The sequence below is a fragment of the Leptodactylus fuscus genome, chromosome 3, assembly GCF_031893055.1.
Source record: "Leptodactylus fuscus isolate aLepFus1 chromosome 3, aLepFus1.hap2, whole genome shotgun sequence".
Lineage (NCBI taxonomy): Eukaryota > Metazoa > Chordata > Amphibia > Anura > Leptodactylidae > Leptodactylus > Leptodactylus fuscus.
The window spans coordinates 98,211,663-98,231,474 of record NC_134267.1 but is presented as its reverse complement, the minus strand read 5'-3'; the positions used below and the strand labels follow the sequence as shown (position 1 = coordinate 98,231,474).

General features: G+C 40.1%; 1 protein-coding gene across 23 annotated transcripts in view; it reads right to left on the bottom strand.

Moving 5' to 3' along the window:
• Window positions 1-19,812, bottom strand: part of LOC142197592 (uncharacterized) — a 490,495-nt gene that overhangs the window by 413,120 nt on the left and 57,563 nt on the right. For 20 of the 23 annotated variants that reach the window (XR_012715324.1, XM_075267993.1, XM_075268011.1 and 17 more), the window contains 3 exons: window positions 14,361-14,384; window positions 6,500-6,559; window positions 4,758-4,814 (listed from right to left, as the gene is read on the bottom strand). Coding sequence is in view for 22 of the 23 variants with exons in the window: in XM_075267993.1 (XP_075124094.1) it covers window positions 4,758-4,814; window positions 6,500-6,559; window positions 14,361-14,384 (141 nt within the window). In the remaining variant the exon portion in view is untranslated. The remainder of the gene's footprint in view (window positions 1-4,757; window positions 4,815-6,499; window positions 6,560-14,360; window positions 14,385-19,812) is intronic. The other 3 variants (XM_075268009.1, XM_075268006.1, XM_075268014.1) reach the window with 3 other exon arrangements.

Sequence of the window (19,812 nt, the reverse complement as noted above, 5' to 3'; positions counted from 1 at the left end):
TCAATACCAGTACTATGCCGATGACACCCAAATATATCTCTCTGGAACAGACATTACCTCTCTTTTGGCCAGAGTGTCTAGTAGCCATAGCCTCCTTTCTCTCCTCCCACTTTCTCAAACTCAACATTGAGAAAATGGAGTTCATCATCTTCGCCCCATCCTGTACGGCCCCTCTACCTGACCCATCTATCAAAGTTAATGGAACCACACTTACCTCAGACCCACGGGTCCAATGCCTTGGGATAACCCTGGACTCTGACCTATCCTTCAAGTCAAACGTTCATACCCTCATCACTTCCTGCCACCTCCAACTCAAGAACATGCATCTAATCCGCTCCTTCCTCACCCCAGAAACTACTAAGACGCGAGTCCATGGCCTCATAATTTCCCGCTAAGATTACTGCAACACCCTTCTCCCTGGACTCCCAGCAAACATCCTCGCCCCACCAGTCCACCTTAAACTGTGCTGCAGGCTTAATTCACCTCGCCCCCCATTCTTCATCAGTTGCTTCCCTCTGCCAAACCCTTCACTGGTTAACCATTGCGCACTGAGTTCAAGCTATTAACGTTAACATACAAAGCCATCCACAACCTGTAACTTCCATATATCTTTGACCTAATCTCCTGCTACCTGCCCACATGTAACCTCAGATCCTCCAAAGACCTCCTACTCCGCTCTACTCTCATCCGTTCCTCACACAACTGCCTCCAAGATTTCTCTCGTGCATTCCACATACTTTGGAACTCCTTACCAAGACACATAAAACTGACCCCCACAATCACAGGCTTCAAAAAGGCCCTGAAGACTCACCTATTAAGGAAGGCCTACAACCGCCAATAACACTACTGTCACCACACCACCATGTGAACAGTCTCTCCCCTCACCTTCTGTCTCTATCCCTCTTCCCTCATAGATTGTTAGCCCTCGTGGGCAGGGCCCTCTATCCCACTGTGCCAGTCGGTCATTGTTAGTATTACATCTGTTTGTATATTTTGTATACTGTATGTAAACCCTCAAATGTAAAGCACCATGGAATTAATGGTGCTATATAAATAAATAATAATAATAACAACTGTACAGTAACATCCTAACATCAGAGGAAATAACTTTTCAGTCCAAAGTTGTAATTAGACCTCTTTGGATTTAGTTTGTTTTTTCCCACACATCACAAATCATTCATTGTATTGTGATCTGGGGAATGTGTAGACAACACCTTAAAATACTGAACAAACTAGACCTGAATGATATTTGCAGTGTCGCAAGGAGCATTATCTTGCTGAAAGAGGCCTCTGCCATTAAGGAATACCATTGCCAACTCATGCAGCGCTTTTTGTGACTGTTGTGTCTTTATAAATATGATGGGTGGTGCTCATTTTGTACACAACAACGTTCAATGGATTGACACCAGTCATAAATACATTAATAAAATCAGCTACCACTGAATAGGAATTAAATCAGCTACCACTGAAGTTAAAGGAAACTGTAAAACAAAATCTATTTTTTACAGCTCCTAAATTGTTGTGAAAAAATACAGTGGACCTGTGTTGGGAAGCTGCAGGAGGAGTTCCATCTTAGGTACCTTTCCTTCATGAGCCCCATAGCAGCTGTTTGCTCTGTCTATGTGGTAGGTATACCATACTTTTCCAATAAAACATTGCCCAGAGAATCCCATTGCCTCTGCTCGAATAGTTCATCCTGGTGCCATAGTATCTCTGACAACTATGTAGAACAAAATATAGTCTGTTTTTAACACCTTTTTATCTACTAACTTTTTCAACAAATTGTGTTCTAGTAGTTCTTCTGTGGTATTAGACCAAATGGGTTTGCCTTCACTATTCTGCATTAGCGGTCCATAGGCACCCATTTGCTAGTTTTCCCGTTGTCCTCCCGTGGACCAGTTTTAGTAGATACTGATAACCACACACCTGGAACACCCTACATGACCTGTCACTTTGAAGAAGATTTGATGCGTTCATGTAGCCAACACAATTTGACCCTTGAGCTATGCTACTGACAATATGTAATATTGAAGAGCCTATAAGCAAGTGTGTCATGTGATAAAACCATCCTGCAGTTCACTCCATTTTCAGGGTAGCTGCCATGATGCTATACTGGACATATAGCCATTAACAATTTTGTAAATGAATAACCTTGTGCACAGACACATTATACCTTTAAATGATATATCATTTCACAATACCAGAGACTGACATTTCATTCCCTCGTTCATTTCAAAAGAAAATTAATTTGCTTGGCATTAGTTTATGTAGAGCTGACATTATGAAATAAGGACATTCCTCTCTATAGCTACTCCTGTGAGACACACCTCTATCTGATATTTACATATGGATAAAGCCAAAAGAGAGGCAGGAACAAAATCTTTCTCATTGACATTTACAAAATGTTATCTTTAGAGATGAGCGAACAGTGTTCTATCGAACACATGTTCGATCGGATATCAGGGTGTTCGCCATGTTCGAATTGAATCGAACACCGCGTGGTAAAGTGCGCCAAAATTCGATTCCCCTCCCACCTTCCCTGGCGCCTTTTTTGCACCAATAACAGCGCAGGGGAGGTGGGACAGGAACTACGACACCGGGGGCATTGAAAAAAATTGGAAAAAGTCATTGGCTGCCGAAATCAGGTGACCTCCATTTTAGACGAATAGTGGATTTCAAATCCGGGTCATATGAGAATGTGAACTTTGTGACTATGAGACAGGGATAGCTGTACAGTCAGGGATAGCTAGGGATAACCTTTATTTAGGGGGGAATGTTATTAAAAATAACTTTTTGGGGCTCTATCGGGTGTGTAATTGTGATTTTTGTGAGATAAACTTTTTCCCATAGGGATGCATTGGCCAGCGCTGATTGGCCGAATTCCGTACTCTGGCCAATCAGTGCTGGCCAATGCATTCTATTAGCTTGATGAAGCAGAGTGTGCACAAGGGTTCAAGCGCACCCTCGGCTCTGATGTAGCAGAGCCGAGGCTGCACAAGGGTTCAAGCGCACCCTCGGCTCTGATGTAGGAGAGCCGAGGGTGCACTTGAACCCTTGTGCACTCTCGGCTCTGCTACATCAGAGCCGAGGGTGCGCTTGAACCCTTGTGCACACTCTGCTTCATCAAGCTAATAGAATGCATTGGCCAGCGCTGATTGGCCAATGCATTCTATTAGCCCGATGAAGTAGAGCTGAATGTGTGTGCTAAGCACACACATTCAGCTCTACTTCATCGGGCTAATAGAATGCATTGGCCAGCGCTGATTGGCCAGAGTACGGAATTCGGCCAATCAGCGCTGGCTCTGCTGGAGGAGGCGGAGTCTAAGATCGCTCCACACCAGTCTCCATTCAGGTCCGACCTTAGACTCCGCCTCCTCCAGCAGAGCCAGCGCTGATTGGCCGAATTCCGTACTCTGGCCAATCAGCACTGGCTAATGCATTGTATTGGCGTGATGAAGCAGTGCTGAATGTGTGTGCTTAGCACACACATTCAGCTCTACTTCATCGGGCTAATAGAATGCATTGGCCAGCGCTGATTGGCCAGAGTACGGAATTCGGCCAATCAGCGCTGGCTCTGCTGGAGGAGGCGGAGTCTAAGATCGCTCCACACCAGTCTCCATTCAGGTCCGACCTTAGACTCCGCCTCCTCCAGCAGAGCCAGCGCTGATTGGCCGAATTCCGTACTCTGGCCAATCAGCACTGGCTAATGCATTGTATTGGCGTGATGAAGCAGTGCTGAATGTGTGTGCTTAGCACACACATTCAGCTCTACTTCATCGGGCTAATAGAATGCATTGGCCAGCGCTGATTGGCCAGAGTACGGAATTCGGCCAATTAGCGCTGGCTCTGCTGGAGGAGGCGGAGTCTAAGATCGCTCCACACCAGTCTCCATTCAGGTCCGACCTTAGACTCCGCCTCCTCCAGCAGAGCCAGCGCTGATTGGCCGAATTCCGTACTCTGGCCAATCAGCACTGGCTAATGCATTGTATTGGCGTGATGAAGCAGTGCTGAATGTGTGTGCTTAGCACACACATTCAGCTCTACTTCATCGGGCTAATAGAATGCATTGGCCAATCAGCGCTGGCCTATGCATTCTATTAGCGTGAACTGAGTTTGCACAGGGGTTCTAGTGCACCCTCGGCTCTGCTACATCAGATTGCTACATCTGATGTAGCAGTGCCGAGTGTGCATCAGATGTGTAGTTGAGCAAAACTGACTCAGCACTGCTAAGTCTCTGCATTCGCATAGGAATGCATTGGCCAGCCTTCGGCCAATCAGCGCTGGCTCTGCCGGAGGAGGCGGAGTCTAAGGTCGGACCTGAATGGAGACTGGTGTGGAGCGATCTTAGACTCCGCCTCCTCCAGCAGAGCCAGCGCTGATTGGTCGAGTTCCGTACTCTGGCCAATCAGCACTGGCCAATGCATTTCTATGGGGAAAAGTTAGCTTGCGAAAATCGCAAACTGACAGGGATTTCCATGAAATAAAGTGACTTTTATGCCCCCAGACATGCTTCCCCTGCTGTCCCAGTGTCATTCCAGGGTGTTGGTATCATTTCCTGGGGTGTCATAGTGGACTTGGTGACCCTCCAGACACGAATTTGGGTTTCCCCCTTAACGAGTTTATGTTCCCCATAGACTATAATGGGGTTCGAAACCCATTCGAACACTCGAACAGTGAGCGGCTGTTCGAATCGAATTTCGAACCTCGAACATTTTAGTGTTCGCTCATCTCTAGTTATCTTATATTTATATACATACCTTTGTGTTTTAGCGTTTCAACTTTTTCTTCTTTTACTGGCCTGTCTTTATGAATAACTGAAAAAAAATTGCAAAATTCAAATTTACAAAGGGAAGAGTTACTGTCTATATGTCTATTAGTGTTGAGCGAATAGTATTCGATCGAATACCTTGCCAGCATAGGAATGCGTGTAATTGACCGAAAACCAAGGGGTTAAACGCTTTGTAGATTCTATGCGTTTAACCCGTTGGTGTTCGGCCAATTACACGCATTCCTATGCCAGCAAGGTATTCGATCGAATACTATTCGCTCAACACTAATGTCTATGTCTAACATGCTCCAAACAAGCATTAATACTAAGGATAATATATAGAAATATATTTATTTTATGTACTGTATTCGGTAATGTCTTATAATTTAGCCAAAAAACTGTTATTAGCGGGTTCACACTATCGCTACTGTCCGCCTCGGTTTTTTCGTACTAAACCCTGGGGAAACTGGACAGGGGATGGCTTGCCAGTGGTCAGCTTTAAAACCCATTCATTTGAATGGGTTTTTAAAAGTGACCACGGTGTCCATATGCGGCTGCGGTCTCTCCACCTGGAAACCGTTTTTTTTTTGCACGGACACAAAGTCCTGCATGTACGACTTTGTGTTCATGCAAAAAAACCTCTTTCCATGTGGAGAGGCCACATACGGACACTGGCGGTCACCTTTAAAAACCCATTCAAATGAATGGGTTTTAAAGCTGACCGCTGGCAAGCCGTCCCCTGTCCAGTTTCCCCGGGTTTTACAATGAAAACCCCATGGCGGACAGTGATGGTAGTGTGAACCCAGCCTAGGTCTGATATATTTATTTAACTGAGAGTATTTTTCTCTTTTATTTATTTAAACAAATCGTTTCACCAAAATAGAAAAAAAAAATTAGTGTATTTTCACACAGAGTTTTTTGCAGGCTGAAAAAAATAGTTTCAGGAATTAAGAAATGTTTTTTTTACACTTTATTTTTTACTTGATGTGGTTATGTGGCATTTATTGTTTTTTGCTCAAGCACACGGTATGGATCTGAAACCTTCCCTTTAAAAAAGTTTGCAATTTTTTTCAAAATCTTTTTTTCAAAAATGACATAAAAAATGCACCAAAAACTGTGTAAAAAAACAATGTCACATTTTTATAGCCTCGCATTGATTTCAATGGGTTTTTCAAGGCGGAATTCACAGGAAGATAGCTCATGTCGCTTATTTTTCCTCTAGCTGAAAAAAAAAAACAGCTAGAGGAAAAAAACTTGTACTGACTCTCGTTGAAATGAATGGGAGGTGTTTTTTTAGGCCAATTTTGAGGTGGATTGCACATCAATGGCACATCTCCTATTGGAAAATGCAAAGAGTTGAATTTAGTTGAGGAGATGAAGGGTCCTCTTGTTTTTAAGTGACTCCTTCCTTTAATAATAGTACTGGCTTAGAAGAAATAGAGGTAAAAGTGTTGGGTAAATTCATCTCCTTGCAATCATGCAATTGCATTATTAGAATCATTCCAATTTATAAAGGGAGTGATTCTGATAATAGCTTTATATTAGAGAACAGCTCAAAATGCAATTCTCTAAGTAACAGTAATAGCTGATGCGGCTTCAAACAAGAGCTTCACTTCAAGAATCATTCATTGTCTAACACACATTCATTTACATGCCTAGTACTTCACACATTTCTTAACATACTAAAAGAAATACTTCTAGATGATTAGTTATGTTCTGGAATTTTCTTACGTCTTGGTGTAGTTTTGACTTGCAACTTTTCAAGTTTTTCTTCTCGTTCTATATGAACAACTGAAAGAAAAAAAAAATAGAATCTAGTTAGATAATGCTTAAAGATAATAACATAAATAAGCATTAGTGATAAAAAAGTATATTATCCTCTGGCATGTAGCCGAGCCAATATTACCTGCTAAATCAAGAACTTTATACATACAGATGTGTCCTTTCTTTCCTTTCCAATTGATTGAACATGTCCAGATATATCATGAGATAACCAGCTTTCAAAAACAACATGATTTTACAATACTTTGTTAGGAGATGCCTATCATATATGTTTACATGTGTGGTCTAGTAATTATGTTGTGATTTTTCAGGCTGTCAAGGGTTTTGCTAAGATGTTGCTATATTTTATTTAATTGGTTTTATATGAAATTGTAGTCCTTAAGTAACCAAATTCAAAGCTCAGGTAAGGTGGACACTTCTGTAGTCAGTGACTGTGATTTCAGTAAAAGTCGAGGGTTACATCGGGTAATTTCAATGTTATACACTATAATGAGAAGATTTAGGTCATTTCCTGGGAATAAATATTTAGTAACTTTTCAGTCACAGGAAAACATGACCTCAATATGCTCACGCCATCATTCAGACTTATTTAAATAAACTTTGAACAAAACGAAATCATATGGATGCATAACTAGGTGAATTAATTAGTCGTAGAGAACATTCTGCAAAAAAATCTCTCAATCTGTCCATGAATTGCAAATACATAAACAGCATTAAAAGGAGAAAGTGAGTGCAAAAACATTCCAGGTTGTTCTTATCAGCTATCATAATCAATCAACACAACCCAAACAATTGTCATTACTAAAATCTCTAAAATGCTGAAAAATAGTTACAACAAAGTTTATTTTTAATTGGATCAGAAGAAGTACTATGTCTCTTTATGGAGACATTTCCCTTACCAGCCATCTTGAGCTTATAGAGTATATAGGCCATATATGTACTAGGAGTTCTAAAGTAAAGGAATATGCATATAATTTCTACTTGATGGAAAAAGGAAAACTTGCTCTAGTGCCAACATTTGGAAGGTAGCTCCATATAGATCAATGCCTGGTTGCCTAAGAAACCTAGAGACATTGAACAAAGACAACTGTTATTGCCCCTCACCACTGCAAAGCAGGGTTTTGGTTGACTTTAATCAGAGCGCTACAATGTTTCTGTAAAATCTATCCAGCATTGACAGTTTAGATTTGTCTGTCAGTGAGGTGTTGTGATGCTGAGCTGAGGGGTTATTTTTTTCCGATATAGGTGTGTTTCCCAGAATTGGGCCTAATGGTAATATCTGAATTGTGTTTCATGATTGTGCATTTCTGTACAGATTTTATGTTTTAATAAATATAGGATATCTTTTTATGCAAAGCTGTCTACAAGGCACATTAGTATTATTTTCTATTATATTGTGTTTTTCTTGGTCCATTGGGTGTTGGGTCTTTAGCTATGTAATCTCAACAGTTTTTGTTTAGAAATCATTCTTTACTTCTTTTATATTTCTTAAAGATACAACTTTAATTTAAGTTTTATTATTTGTTTAGCAATGTGGCACCCAGAATATACAAATATGCATACTATAGAAGTGTATAGTATATGTGAGAAGGTGACAGGCAAAGTGCTGGAGTCCTGCTATATCAGCCCCAGGATTCTGATCTATGTACGGTCCAGGGCAAGTATGGAGTAGGCCTCTGCCCAGGTGAGGGTCATGGGGCTCATTACTGGCCCATAAAAGGTTGAGGAGCCTGCACTTCAGGGCAGATCCAGGGAGTGAGAGGAGGCGTCTGGGTCTGTCCTGCTACTCTGAGTCCAGTGAGGCTGTATCATGTGTATCATACAGACCTGCTCAGCAGGGGGTAACTTTCCTTGCAGCAGCAGGGCGTGGTTGGTTGTCTGACTGACATGGGTGTCAGCCAATGTGCACCTGGTGTGGGCAGCTGGGCTGGTTGGTTGGGACCGCCCTTTCCCTATTTAAGGAGCCAGGTAACTCTGCCCGATGCCCTAGTCTCATTCCAGATCCTCATGTCTGTTGTGTGTGAATGGGTTCCAGCGTGATTACTCTTTAGCTGGCCTTAGCTAGAATCTACCCGTGAGTTAGAATCACACAGTTAGTTGGGCAGTAAGCTGCCTTGTTCTGGTTGCACTGGTAGCACACATTGAGTACTGGTTTTTGTCTGGTTCATAGGTTCTGACTAGACTCTCTTGTTACAGTAGTTGTAGCGGCTGTTCTGAGCTGCATAGGCCTCCTCTGTGAATTAAGAGGACACACCCGGTTGGTGTAGTGATCTGGAAGTGATGCTAACTGCCAGACCTTGTTCACACCAGGGTGTTCCCGCGGTTCAGAGCCCAGTTGGACTACGCAGGGTTTTCATTTATTATTTTTTTTAAATAACCCTGCTATACTATAACAGACTATAACAGTTAGTAAGCCATAAGTATAGTTAGTCTATTATTACTTTTTAGTTAGTTGCTCAAACGAGCAGGATTTTGTTCCTTATTGTTTTGCCTGAAGTTAAGGCTGTATTTTATTTTGCTCATTTTGTGCCTGAAGTCAAGGTTTATTTATTTATTTTCTAAATAAACCTGTTTTCTGCATATTTTGTGCCCCTGTCTTTGACTGGTAGGGTCTGCACCACTGCTGCTACCGAGCTACTTTCCCCACATAGTATATACACTAGCACAAGAGAGTATTGGGGTCATTTTATGGCATATCACAAATATTAGGAGAAATGGCAATAGAACAACTGTCAATGTTAATAATACATAATAAAATGAATAACTTGAACAAAAAAACAAATCCTCTGATAAGAGATCAGACCTGTCTTTTTTGTTCCTTTAATGAGGGGGAGGGGGAGGAAACTGGAGATTAGATACCTAAACGATGTCTTCTTTTGTGGTTAAAGTGTGGGAGTACATATGCATGCCTGTATACTCATGTTAACAGCAGAGGTGGTATGACATCCAAAATTTAGACTGTTATGGTAAGAGACTTTCAAGAACATAGGAAAGCCACGTGGGTGAAATTAAGGCAGAGCTGCCATGCTTTAAGAGGTTCCAGATAGCTATGGTAATTCTTCTAACTGGAAGATTGATTCCATCTTTAATAACCATTCTTGTAGAGTTAATGGGTCGTGTGATCATTTTTGGAGAACCAAAAGGCTGGCAGCTCTTAACTGGTGGGTATCTAAGCTTGTTTTAGAGAAGAGTGGATTATTTTATTAGATTTCTCACTTTTTCTATCCCAAACATCCATTCTTGCTAGAAGTTAGTGGGCTCTATTGACTCCGGTAAGGAGAAGACAAATCTGCAGCGTCTCTACTAGCCAGTGAACTTTGAAAACAAGTCTTTAATTTATCTCCTTCTCCTTTTCATTAGAAATATTCAGTAATATGTTGCATGTAACTCTTCAATGCTGTCAATCACATAGAAGTGCACATATAACATTTTTTCAATATTGAGAAATTTTTACCAAATCTCGACTTATGAGCAAAAGCTATTTTAAAAACAGCAGCAGGTAGCGTGTTATCTACATTTTGGGGTGCTAGTAATATGAAACTTAAGCCAGCTAAAAGCTTGTTAGGTTTACAGCTGTCTGATACCCCAAAAGCATTAACCCTTAACTTAGTTGGACGTGCACATGTTCTTAGTAGTGTGAAACATCAGGCAGCCAAGATCTAACTGCTTGATCATTTACTCCCTCAACACTCTCCATAGAGGGAGAATCAAAAAGCCCCCATACATATTAGATAGTTGGTGAATCTCTGCAAAATCATTACATTCCACTGACATTATCTAAGTCAGCTCCAGATCTCTTCTATTTGCTGACTATTCTGAAATAGACGTGGCATATTTGATTCCTCCATGCCTGCTCTCTCATCTTACCTGCATGTCTTCTTTTTGCTTATTTTGGGTAATAGCTAAATATTACAAAATTACTAAAAATGAAAACATCATTGTAATGTATTAAATATCTAGATTGCTGTAATGGTTCATTAACTCTTCCTTTAAAGAGGACCTTTCACCATATCTGGGCACAGGCAGTTTTATATACTGCCAGAAAGCTGACAGTGCGCTGAGTTCAGCGCACTGTCGGCTTTCCCGATCTGTGCCCGGTGTACAGAGCTTACGGTGCCGGTACCGTAGTGCTCTATGGTCAGAAGGGCGTTTCTGACCATTAGCCAGAGACGTCCTTCTGCCTCGCGGCGCCTATCGCGCTGTGCTGTGAGAGCCGGGAGGAACGCCCCCTCCCTCTCCTGATAATGCTCGTCTATGGACAAGCTGTGTGAGCAGAGGGAGGGGGCGTTCCTCCCGGCTCCACAGCACAGCACGATAGGCGCCGCGAGGCAGAAGGACGTCTCTGGCTAATGGTCAGAAACGCCCTTCTGACCATAGAAGAGCTACGGTACCGGGCCGTAAGCTCTTCACACCGGGCACAGATCGGGAAAGCCGACAGTGCGCTGAATTCAGCGCACTGTCAGCTTTCTGGCAGTATATAACACTGCATGTGCCCGGATATGGTGAAAGGTCCTCTTTAAAGGGGCTCTATCACTGGATTTTCGCTATTTTAGATAAACATATGCCTGAATATGCCTGAGAGGAGGACGTGAACAGATTATGATGTGAGGGGTGCACGGGAATGCGCATGGTGCACGGTAGGGCTCATTTACATATACGTTTAAAAGGTAATTCATTAAAATGGGGGGTCTTTTAACAAATGATTAGCAGGACCTGAATAGACTTTTTAAAGGCTATTCAGGCATATGTTTATCTAAAATAGCAAAAATCCAGGGATAGCAGCTCTTTAAGTAATATTTAGGTATTTACACAATGTGTTTAAATTAATAAGTATGGTCTCTGCCCATGTAATAAAAACACAAAGATTCATGAATTCAAATCTTTGCATTACTGTTAGAGATATGCTATGTTGTTCACAACTGTGTCTTGTAGTCCATTTTTCTGGTTTGTCACAGGAACAGAAGAATGGAAAAATGGTCCTTTTAATTATAGAAATGTATGGATTAACTATAATGGGATCAGTCTGGTGTGTGTTTTTTTTTTTTTTTTTTTTTGTCAAAAGTTGGGCTTGAAGGATTCCTTTGTGTCAGATCTGCGTCAGATAGATACCCAGTGCAGATATGAACTATACTGTTTGTTACTCGAATACTTGGATGATACTATGAAAAAACGTACAGCATTTACTATAAACACTGTCACAAAAAATGAAACGTGTTCTTTCTGAATTTCTCTTACAAGGTGATGAATTTGTTACAATTATGTTATAATTCGAAATGAATAATACATTCATTAGTTAATGTATTGTAAATGAAATCAGCCATTGTATCATCATGTCAAGAGTCATTCTTTTCATATCAGTAAATAAAGGCAAATGATCCTGCAGCATTACCGCTGAATGTATGCACAAGAAATAATAAAAATGCATTTAGAAGTCAATTCCTTGCCTGTTGAGTGTTTTGATATGTCACCTCCTTTATGACAAATAGCTTTAATTTTCTGGTAATCACATCATATTATATTGCTAAGTTGATAAAGAGGATCTCATTTTAAAGAAGACTAACATGCCCAGAGTAAAACATGCAATTTATCCTTATCAACGTGACACATTGTTAATAAATCCTAATATTACCAGCTAGTATTCAGAGAAATGACAGGATGTAGAAGCTGCTGGGCTAATCTTTGTTGCCTTGGTAACTGAACAGTTTGTGAAAAGTTTATTACATTATGTAGAGGCCGTATATTTTTTAGAGCATGCATTTTATTATTAGATCCCTCATTACGCTGTAGGCATTCACAAAACGCCTCATTTTCTCATGCCTCTTTCGCTTGACCTCATGTCATAGTGTTAGTGTACTTGTTAAATTTTATGCCGCTGAGCAAGACAAACATGATAAAGGGTTTATGCTGGAAAAAAGAATAACTAGGAATTAATCAGAATTGTTGTTAAATATTGTGGACAAAAGGTGCTCGTAATGTTTCTTCTGGAGAGGATGAGTGCATTCTTCCTGACAAATCGCTTATTCTACAATGGTTAGAAAAGCAATCACGGCATAATAACTACTGTTTTATTTCATTCGATTTATAACCATCATATTTCACCTAGGTTTGCTCGGATGATCAAACAATGTAATGGCCACACACTAAACCAAATGTTAAAGAATGATTCCAGGGCATGGGTGCTGCAGTGCTTTATGATAACATTCACATACATACTGTATATACCACTATAGTGGTTATGACTAGACACTGCCGAAAACATGGTGTATCTTTGGTGCAGTGTGGCTCATCTTTGGCACATACAGTTTGGGCTAAAAAAATGTAACTTGTTAGACTTATGGTGTGGATTCTCAGAAAAAGGTGGATATTGACTTAAATGCACCACAATGTGCAAAAAAAATTGTAGTTGTAAAAAGGATTGTTTTCTAAATTTCTGGCTCAAGGTAAGCCAACTAAACTGTCTAAGGGTAAGTTCACAATGAGTATTTTGGTCAGGATTTTAAGGCCGTATCTGCCTCAAAATCCTGACCAAAAAGAAGGCTCGTATTGAAATCAATGGGAGCCGGTCAGTTCTTTTTTCCTGGAAAAAGAAGTGAGGTGCTCATTCTTCAGGCCGTTTCGCCTCGCAATTCGGCCTGAAGACACTCCCTCCTCTGGACTAGGCCTATTCATTTGCCTAATTCAGAGCGGAATACGTGGCTGGATGCTGGTGAAGTGCACCGGCTTTCAGTCGCGGCTACCTAGTTTTTGGTCCGGAACCTGAGGCGGCTTCCGCCTCAGGTTCCGGACCAAAAAAAAAACGTCTAAAGATATTCCAGATTTATTATCAGCCACTTTAATAAATCTGGAGTATTTTTAGATGGCCTTTCTAAGCTTGTACTGTCTAACTATTAGTAAATCTAGGCCAGCAACTTTCTTTAAAAAGTTATCTATTCTCCAAAAATTCAATGGACATCAATTTCACAGTTTCTTTCAACTGACAAGACCGTCTCCATCCGTATCTGCCTGAATCCCAATATGCCAGGGGTACAATTACTGTAAAAACAACTGTCAAGCAAACAGGCATAATACAGCTATACAGATTTATATACTATTTAGGTAGATAATTTGGTTTTCACATCTGCAGGCAGTGAATTGGGTGATATCTCAGGTTGTCAGCCATTATATGTTACCCATGTAAAACAAAATACAACTCAAAAAGAGATTATTCTCTGTTTGTCCCCCTCCCTTCCAGCAGTTGGTCGTGACTGCACCTATCATATGGGTTACCAGCACTGTACTCATTGAGAAAGACAACTCCACATCTCCTTCTACTCATTTACTCCTCTACTCAGTTCTCCTATTACTAAGTGACCCAAGAATGGTCAGCTAAAGGCAAAAGTAAAAGCCCAGCTAAAAATATTGCTAATTTCATGCAGTCTGTTATAATCTGATCAAACTTGGTTTAGTCTATTACATTAGGTTTCTACTGTTTTATGAAACTCATACTACTTTGTTCTGAAAGAAAAAAATATATAGCCCTTATAAGTCAATGAGACTTTATAAGTCAATGGGGCATCTCAACTCCTCATAACAAATCCATAACAGATCATAACTGATTATGTCCATACAAACTGCCTAAAGACTATAAGAGAGAGCTGCAAATAGGAACACAACCTGACATGTAGAGAAAAGAAGAGCATTGCATGTAATCTCATAAAACACCCAGACATTCCATGAAGGTGTATTGTGAAAAAGTATGTTCAGCCTAAACAGTAAGTGTAGTTTGCTACATAAGTAGATTTGAAAAAAAGCATTAAATGAAGATCATTACCTCTTCTTGTTGGCTGTATCCCACCTGAAAGGAGTATATCAAAACATCAATTAGGAAATTATCTTTACATTATACAGATCTGATGCATCTATTGCTGATGCTGACAAGTAAATCTGAAGAACGTCATTTTAACTATTATTATTATGTGTTATATTATTATTATTATTATTATTATTATTATTATTATTAATAATGTTATTATTGTTATTATATTTATCATTATTAATATTTTGAGCCATATCCAATGTTCAGTTCATTGAATGTAGCAAATGTATGTTAAGTGGGTTTAATCCTTTCCAGAGAGCCAAACCATCACTTTTCCAGCTATGTAAAAGACCAAGAAGCTTACAGATCCCTTTTCTTGTCATCTGTCATTATATTATTCTGTATTTAGTATTTGTTCTATGGGCAGGAATAGCAAATGCTACAGGAAATAGTAGAAAGTGGAGCTTTGTATAGTTTAGACAACTGGGGAATAGACCCTATTAGTTCCCTGTCCTGCCCACCGTTAGAAAGTAACTAAAACTTTCAAATAACTTTTGATATTCTGGCAGTATTTTAGTCGCTATTACATATTGTAATATACTATATTAACAAATTTTGACTCATTTCTGTGAAATCCTACTCTTAAATCCACTCAGCTACTCAGTTAAAATTTATACACTTCTTTCCATTAGGGGTAAATTAAACAGATATATTTGTGGCATTTTACAACATAGATCAGTGGTTGTATGACACCAAGATCAGAGTTCTACTTGTATTATTTCCGGAGATATAAGCAGATTTGGGGTAGCTGCATATTAGAGTTCAGCAAATCAGTTTGGGACAAACTGGGTAAAAAAATATTGGCTTCTCATAAACTTTGCACAAACCAACTAATTTGAAAACTGTCATGTGAAAGCATGGAGAAAACTGAGATAAATCACAGACCTGTGAGCTCAGATAGGCCTCATTCATAATAGGCCTCATGACAGGAAACAGCCAATTCTGAGGGACTATAGGTCAAAAGTCACTGATCACCCAGGCAGTATAAGAAGCCCAGGCAGGCAGTCCATTTTTGGGGAGAGATTGGAGAGATAGAGTTTCAGTCCTTCATACTAAGATAGATAGCAATAATGCACAGGTAATATAGTGTGGGGGTACTGGGGAAGCATAGTGTTAGGACTGGTGAAGAAGGTTTCATTGACAGAGAGAGAATGCAGCCACTCTATCTGTTACACTGTGCTTGCTAATGTTACTGTACTGCAGAAAATGAATCAATTTTCAGAAATCTCAAAAAACTCAAAACATTCAAATTGAATATGTACTGTGTCCAAAACCAAAAACAGACTCATGATACTCCTTTGAATGTATCTGGCATAACTTATTTGTTAAGGCCAGCTACCATCCATTTAGTCGTAGCCATAACTGTTGATATCTCCAGAAATAATACAGGTGGTACATCAAATTTGGTTGAGAATCTCTTCTTTCAATTGATATCAGGTAGGTTTCAAATTGTCTGAAAAATCAGTTTGACCCTCCTTCAATCTTAGCTTCATTGCATCATATAAGATCCAAGAGCTTGCTCACCCATACTCTTAGTGAGAAGCAGAGCACAGATTTCAGCTGGCAATAGAAAACAGTACACTGTAATGACGATTGGCTGTAGGTCGACAACCTTTAAGGTCTTCCAATGTTATGGTCTTCCATTATTATACATAGCTATCATTATTTGGTTTCCTGCGTGCTCCTGGATTTGCGGCTGGTACCTTCAGGGAACAGAACTAAGCATACGCTTCTGCCAATACACAGAATGTTTGTAAACATTTTATAATTTCAAACCCAAAGAGTTCAAGATTTATGTGTTTTATGTACAAAAAAAAAAGCCAAACAGTACGGTATATTTTAAAGTCAAGTGTTTCCTATTCCTCTCTCATTGCCATTAAATGTGATTCCTTTGAAATGTCTTCAAGTTGCAAAATTAATAATTTATATCCATCTCGACCAGGCTACATATTTAGTAGGGCGAAGTTAAAGGAAATAAAGATGAAAATATAATTTGGATGAGCTGATGAGATATAATTAGGTTTAGTATTTGAGATTCGTTTTATTTTGGTTACGGGTGGCTTGGGTCCCTGATTCGAGTTTGGACAAACCCCAGAGTATAACAGGTGGAGGCCCAAGGGAGGTGTAAAAAATAAAAACAATTATATATGTGTAGATATATATATCTATAGTATAATGTGACCACTGTGGCCCAATCACAGGCCTCAGAGATACCCCCAGGTGCATATCATCACCAGGAAAGTGCCAAAACCCATGAGGAGGACCAAAAGGCCCATGAGGAGGCCCAAGAAGATAAGTATAAATGTATTTTTATACTCTGGGATCTGAAGACCCCAACGTATAATAATTTACTGCAATGTATATCGCAGTGGACATTTTAGTTCATCTGACTAATCCCCAATTTTTCATTTTCTTAAAAATCAAACAATTTGGGATATTTGGGTTGAACCCAGCTCGTGTCAGGCAGATTTTTACCTGTAAAGAATATATGAAAGCATTTCAAATATGTTTGAGCACTATGCTGTATAGAATAAATCTATACTACAACACTATGGTAACTTAATTTTCCCTGATCCATCATTTATGTATTACCTTCATTAGTGTATTGTCAGCATCTCACATGCTTAACATATAATCTTCATTATCGACCATTTATTACTTGGCTACCATCTTTAGTAATCTCCCCTAAGTAACAACTAAGATTCAGTATAATAGATTGTTTGGCAAGTGACATTGCTGATATTAATTGTATTATTTGATTCATGACAGAAGATAACGGTAAGTGAATATACTATGGTATCAGCTGGTTTCCCAGTATGACATTGAAATGCACCTTTATATATCTAGTGTTAGAGATAATCCTACAAATGTATTCAACTGTTTTATTGCAGTTCCATAATGTTAATAGGTGGGATTTAGTAAGATAAAACATATTCAAGTTGCTTTTCTTCAAAGTACTGGTATTTCCCATATTTTCCAGTTAAATACATGATGCCATTGTCCTTTCAGTGCTCAAACTACAGGATTGGGCGAAAAAAAACAAGTACATCAGAGCCTTCCTGCCATTAAAAACAATTTAAGGCTAAGGTGCCACTGCAAAAAGGTCTCACACTTTCTGCTTCCATTATACCAACAGGGAAACGGCCAACATTTCCGTAAGTATAGTTGACATGCTGCAATTTCCAAAAACGCAATGGTTTTGGAAATCGCAGCATGTCTGCTACGCGTTTTTTTATACAATGTGTGGATGGAATTTGCTAGAATACCAACCAGTTTGCAGGGACTGAGACCTAAGGAGATTTTCCAGGCTGATTCCAACTGGTTAAAAAACTGCATAAAATACAGCATGAAATAATACTTCATAAACATACCCTTTGACACTTTACGGACACAGGGTAGTTTGTACATTAATGCTTGGTGACTTTTCTGTATTTTCCTTCCCCACCTTCCAAAATTCATAACTTTTTTTTATTTTTCTGTCGGTATCTCTTTGCGTGACAAGTTGCACTTTCATGTTGCAACATTTAAGGGTACATATAATGCTGTAATTAGCTTTTATTAATGGTTTTTGGTGGGGAGGTAATAAAAACCTAGCATTCTATCATAATTTTTTCCATCTTGTTTATAGGGTTCACTCTGCATTAAAAAGGAATATGGCAGTTTTGGTTCGAATGTGCATGGTCTGCTTTACACTTTTCATTTTCTGCTTCCCTATTATATCTGGATTATAAAAGTTTTTGTGGCACCAATGATTCTGCAGCTGAGAGTATAAGAAGTAGCTAAAGATAATACAGTTCCATAAAATATTATCCTGAAAGTCTTAAAAGTGGTTATCCAAGATCAAAAATATTTGACTTATCCTTAGGACAGTTTATAAATCAGGGATTGATGGGAGTCCAACACCTGGTCTAGAAGTAGATGGATCTGTACAATCACTATACAATAAGCACTGATATACTGTATATGGACAATCCTTAATGGTAAAGCCAATAATCACCACAAGTACAAATTTATTTATACATTTCCAGGGTGAATAACAGAGGAACACTACAACTCAAATTTCTAGTAAAGAATGCTCAGGTATTGTTTCTTTGAAAATATCCTATGCCAGTCTTAATAAACGGCCTAACTGGTGCAGGGAAGTGAAGATTTTTGACGAGGCGGCCCAACCAGATCCCTGCACCGCACTGCTCACATTTACAAAAGCAGATCAGGGCTTTATGCACAAGTATGGCGCAAGTAAGGACCTTGAACTAAATGTGCGTCTCCATATCATGAGTTTTCTTGTGTAGAAGAAATAATAAATTTCCCGCAGTATCTTATGAGCAATTGAATTTTCAATCACTATACTGTTTTTTGGGTAAAGGTAAAGAGATAACATTATACTATCCCTCAGGCCCGCTTCACATCTGCATTCGCGATTCCATTTGGGTAGTTCGTTTGGGGACCCCCGAACAGAAACCTATACACATAGAAAAGTGGTTACCTGGGAAAACATGCGGACCCCATAGGCCGGGGGTAGGGAACCTTTGACTCTTCAGCTGCTGTGAAACTTCAACTCCCAACATACTCTATTCGCTTCCATGGGAGTTCCAAGAACAGCAGAGCAAGTATGCATGCTGGGAGTTGTAGTTTTGCAACAGCTGGAGAGCCAAGGTTCCCTACCCCTGCCATAGGCTGTGAGGGATCACTATGGTTTCTGCTCGATTTCCACACAAAAAATGTGGAGAGAAAAGACATGCAAGCACCACTTTTCTGCGGAAACCACACGGATCCCATTGCAGTCTATGCAGCGCCGCACCTCCCATGAGGCGACCTGAAGCGACCACTTCAGGCGGCGCTATGGCAGGGCCCCAGGGAGGGCAGCATTTTTTCTTACCTAAGCCAGTCCAGGACAAGCTGTCCTGGACTGGCTTAGCACCGAGCGGTGGATTGGGGAGGCCACTGGAGCAGCGCTGCTCCAGCAACCTCCCCTCACACTCCGTGCCTACTCTCTGCATGCGAACGGCGCCACGCCCTGCCCCCTCTGCTAAGCCCCGCCCCTTCCGCTCCGCCACGCCCCCTCTTCCCGGGGGGGGGGGCGCCTTTCTATTGTTTGCTTTGGGCGGCGAAAGGAGCGGGTTCACCCCTGAGTCTATGGGATCTTTGTGTTTTCACAGGTAACTGCTTTTCTGTGCATATAGGTTTCCGTTCGGGGGAAACAGACCCCCAAATGGAATTTCAAACACAGATGTGAACCTCTTTTAAATACAAACAGTTCTAAAAGACTCTTAAAGATGGTCAGAAGGTAGGACCCCTTTCCATATAGTAGATATCGGAACATTACTTCTTTACATTGCTTTTGAGAAATTGTAAGGGAAACAAGAATAGAGTGGCGCAAAGGAGACTCATCTCTCATTACTGCAGC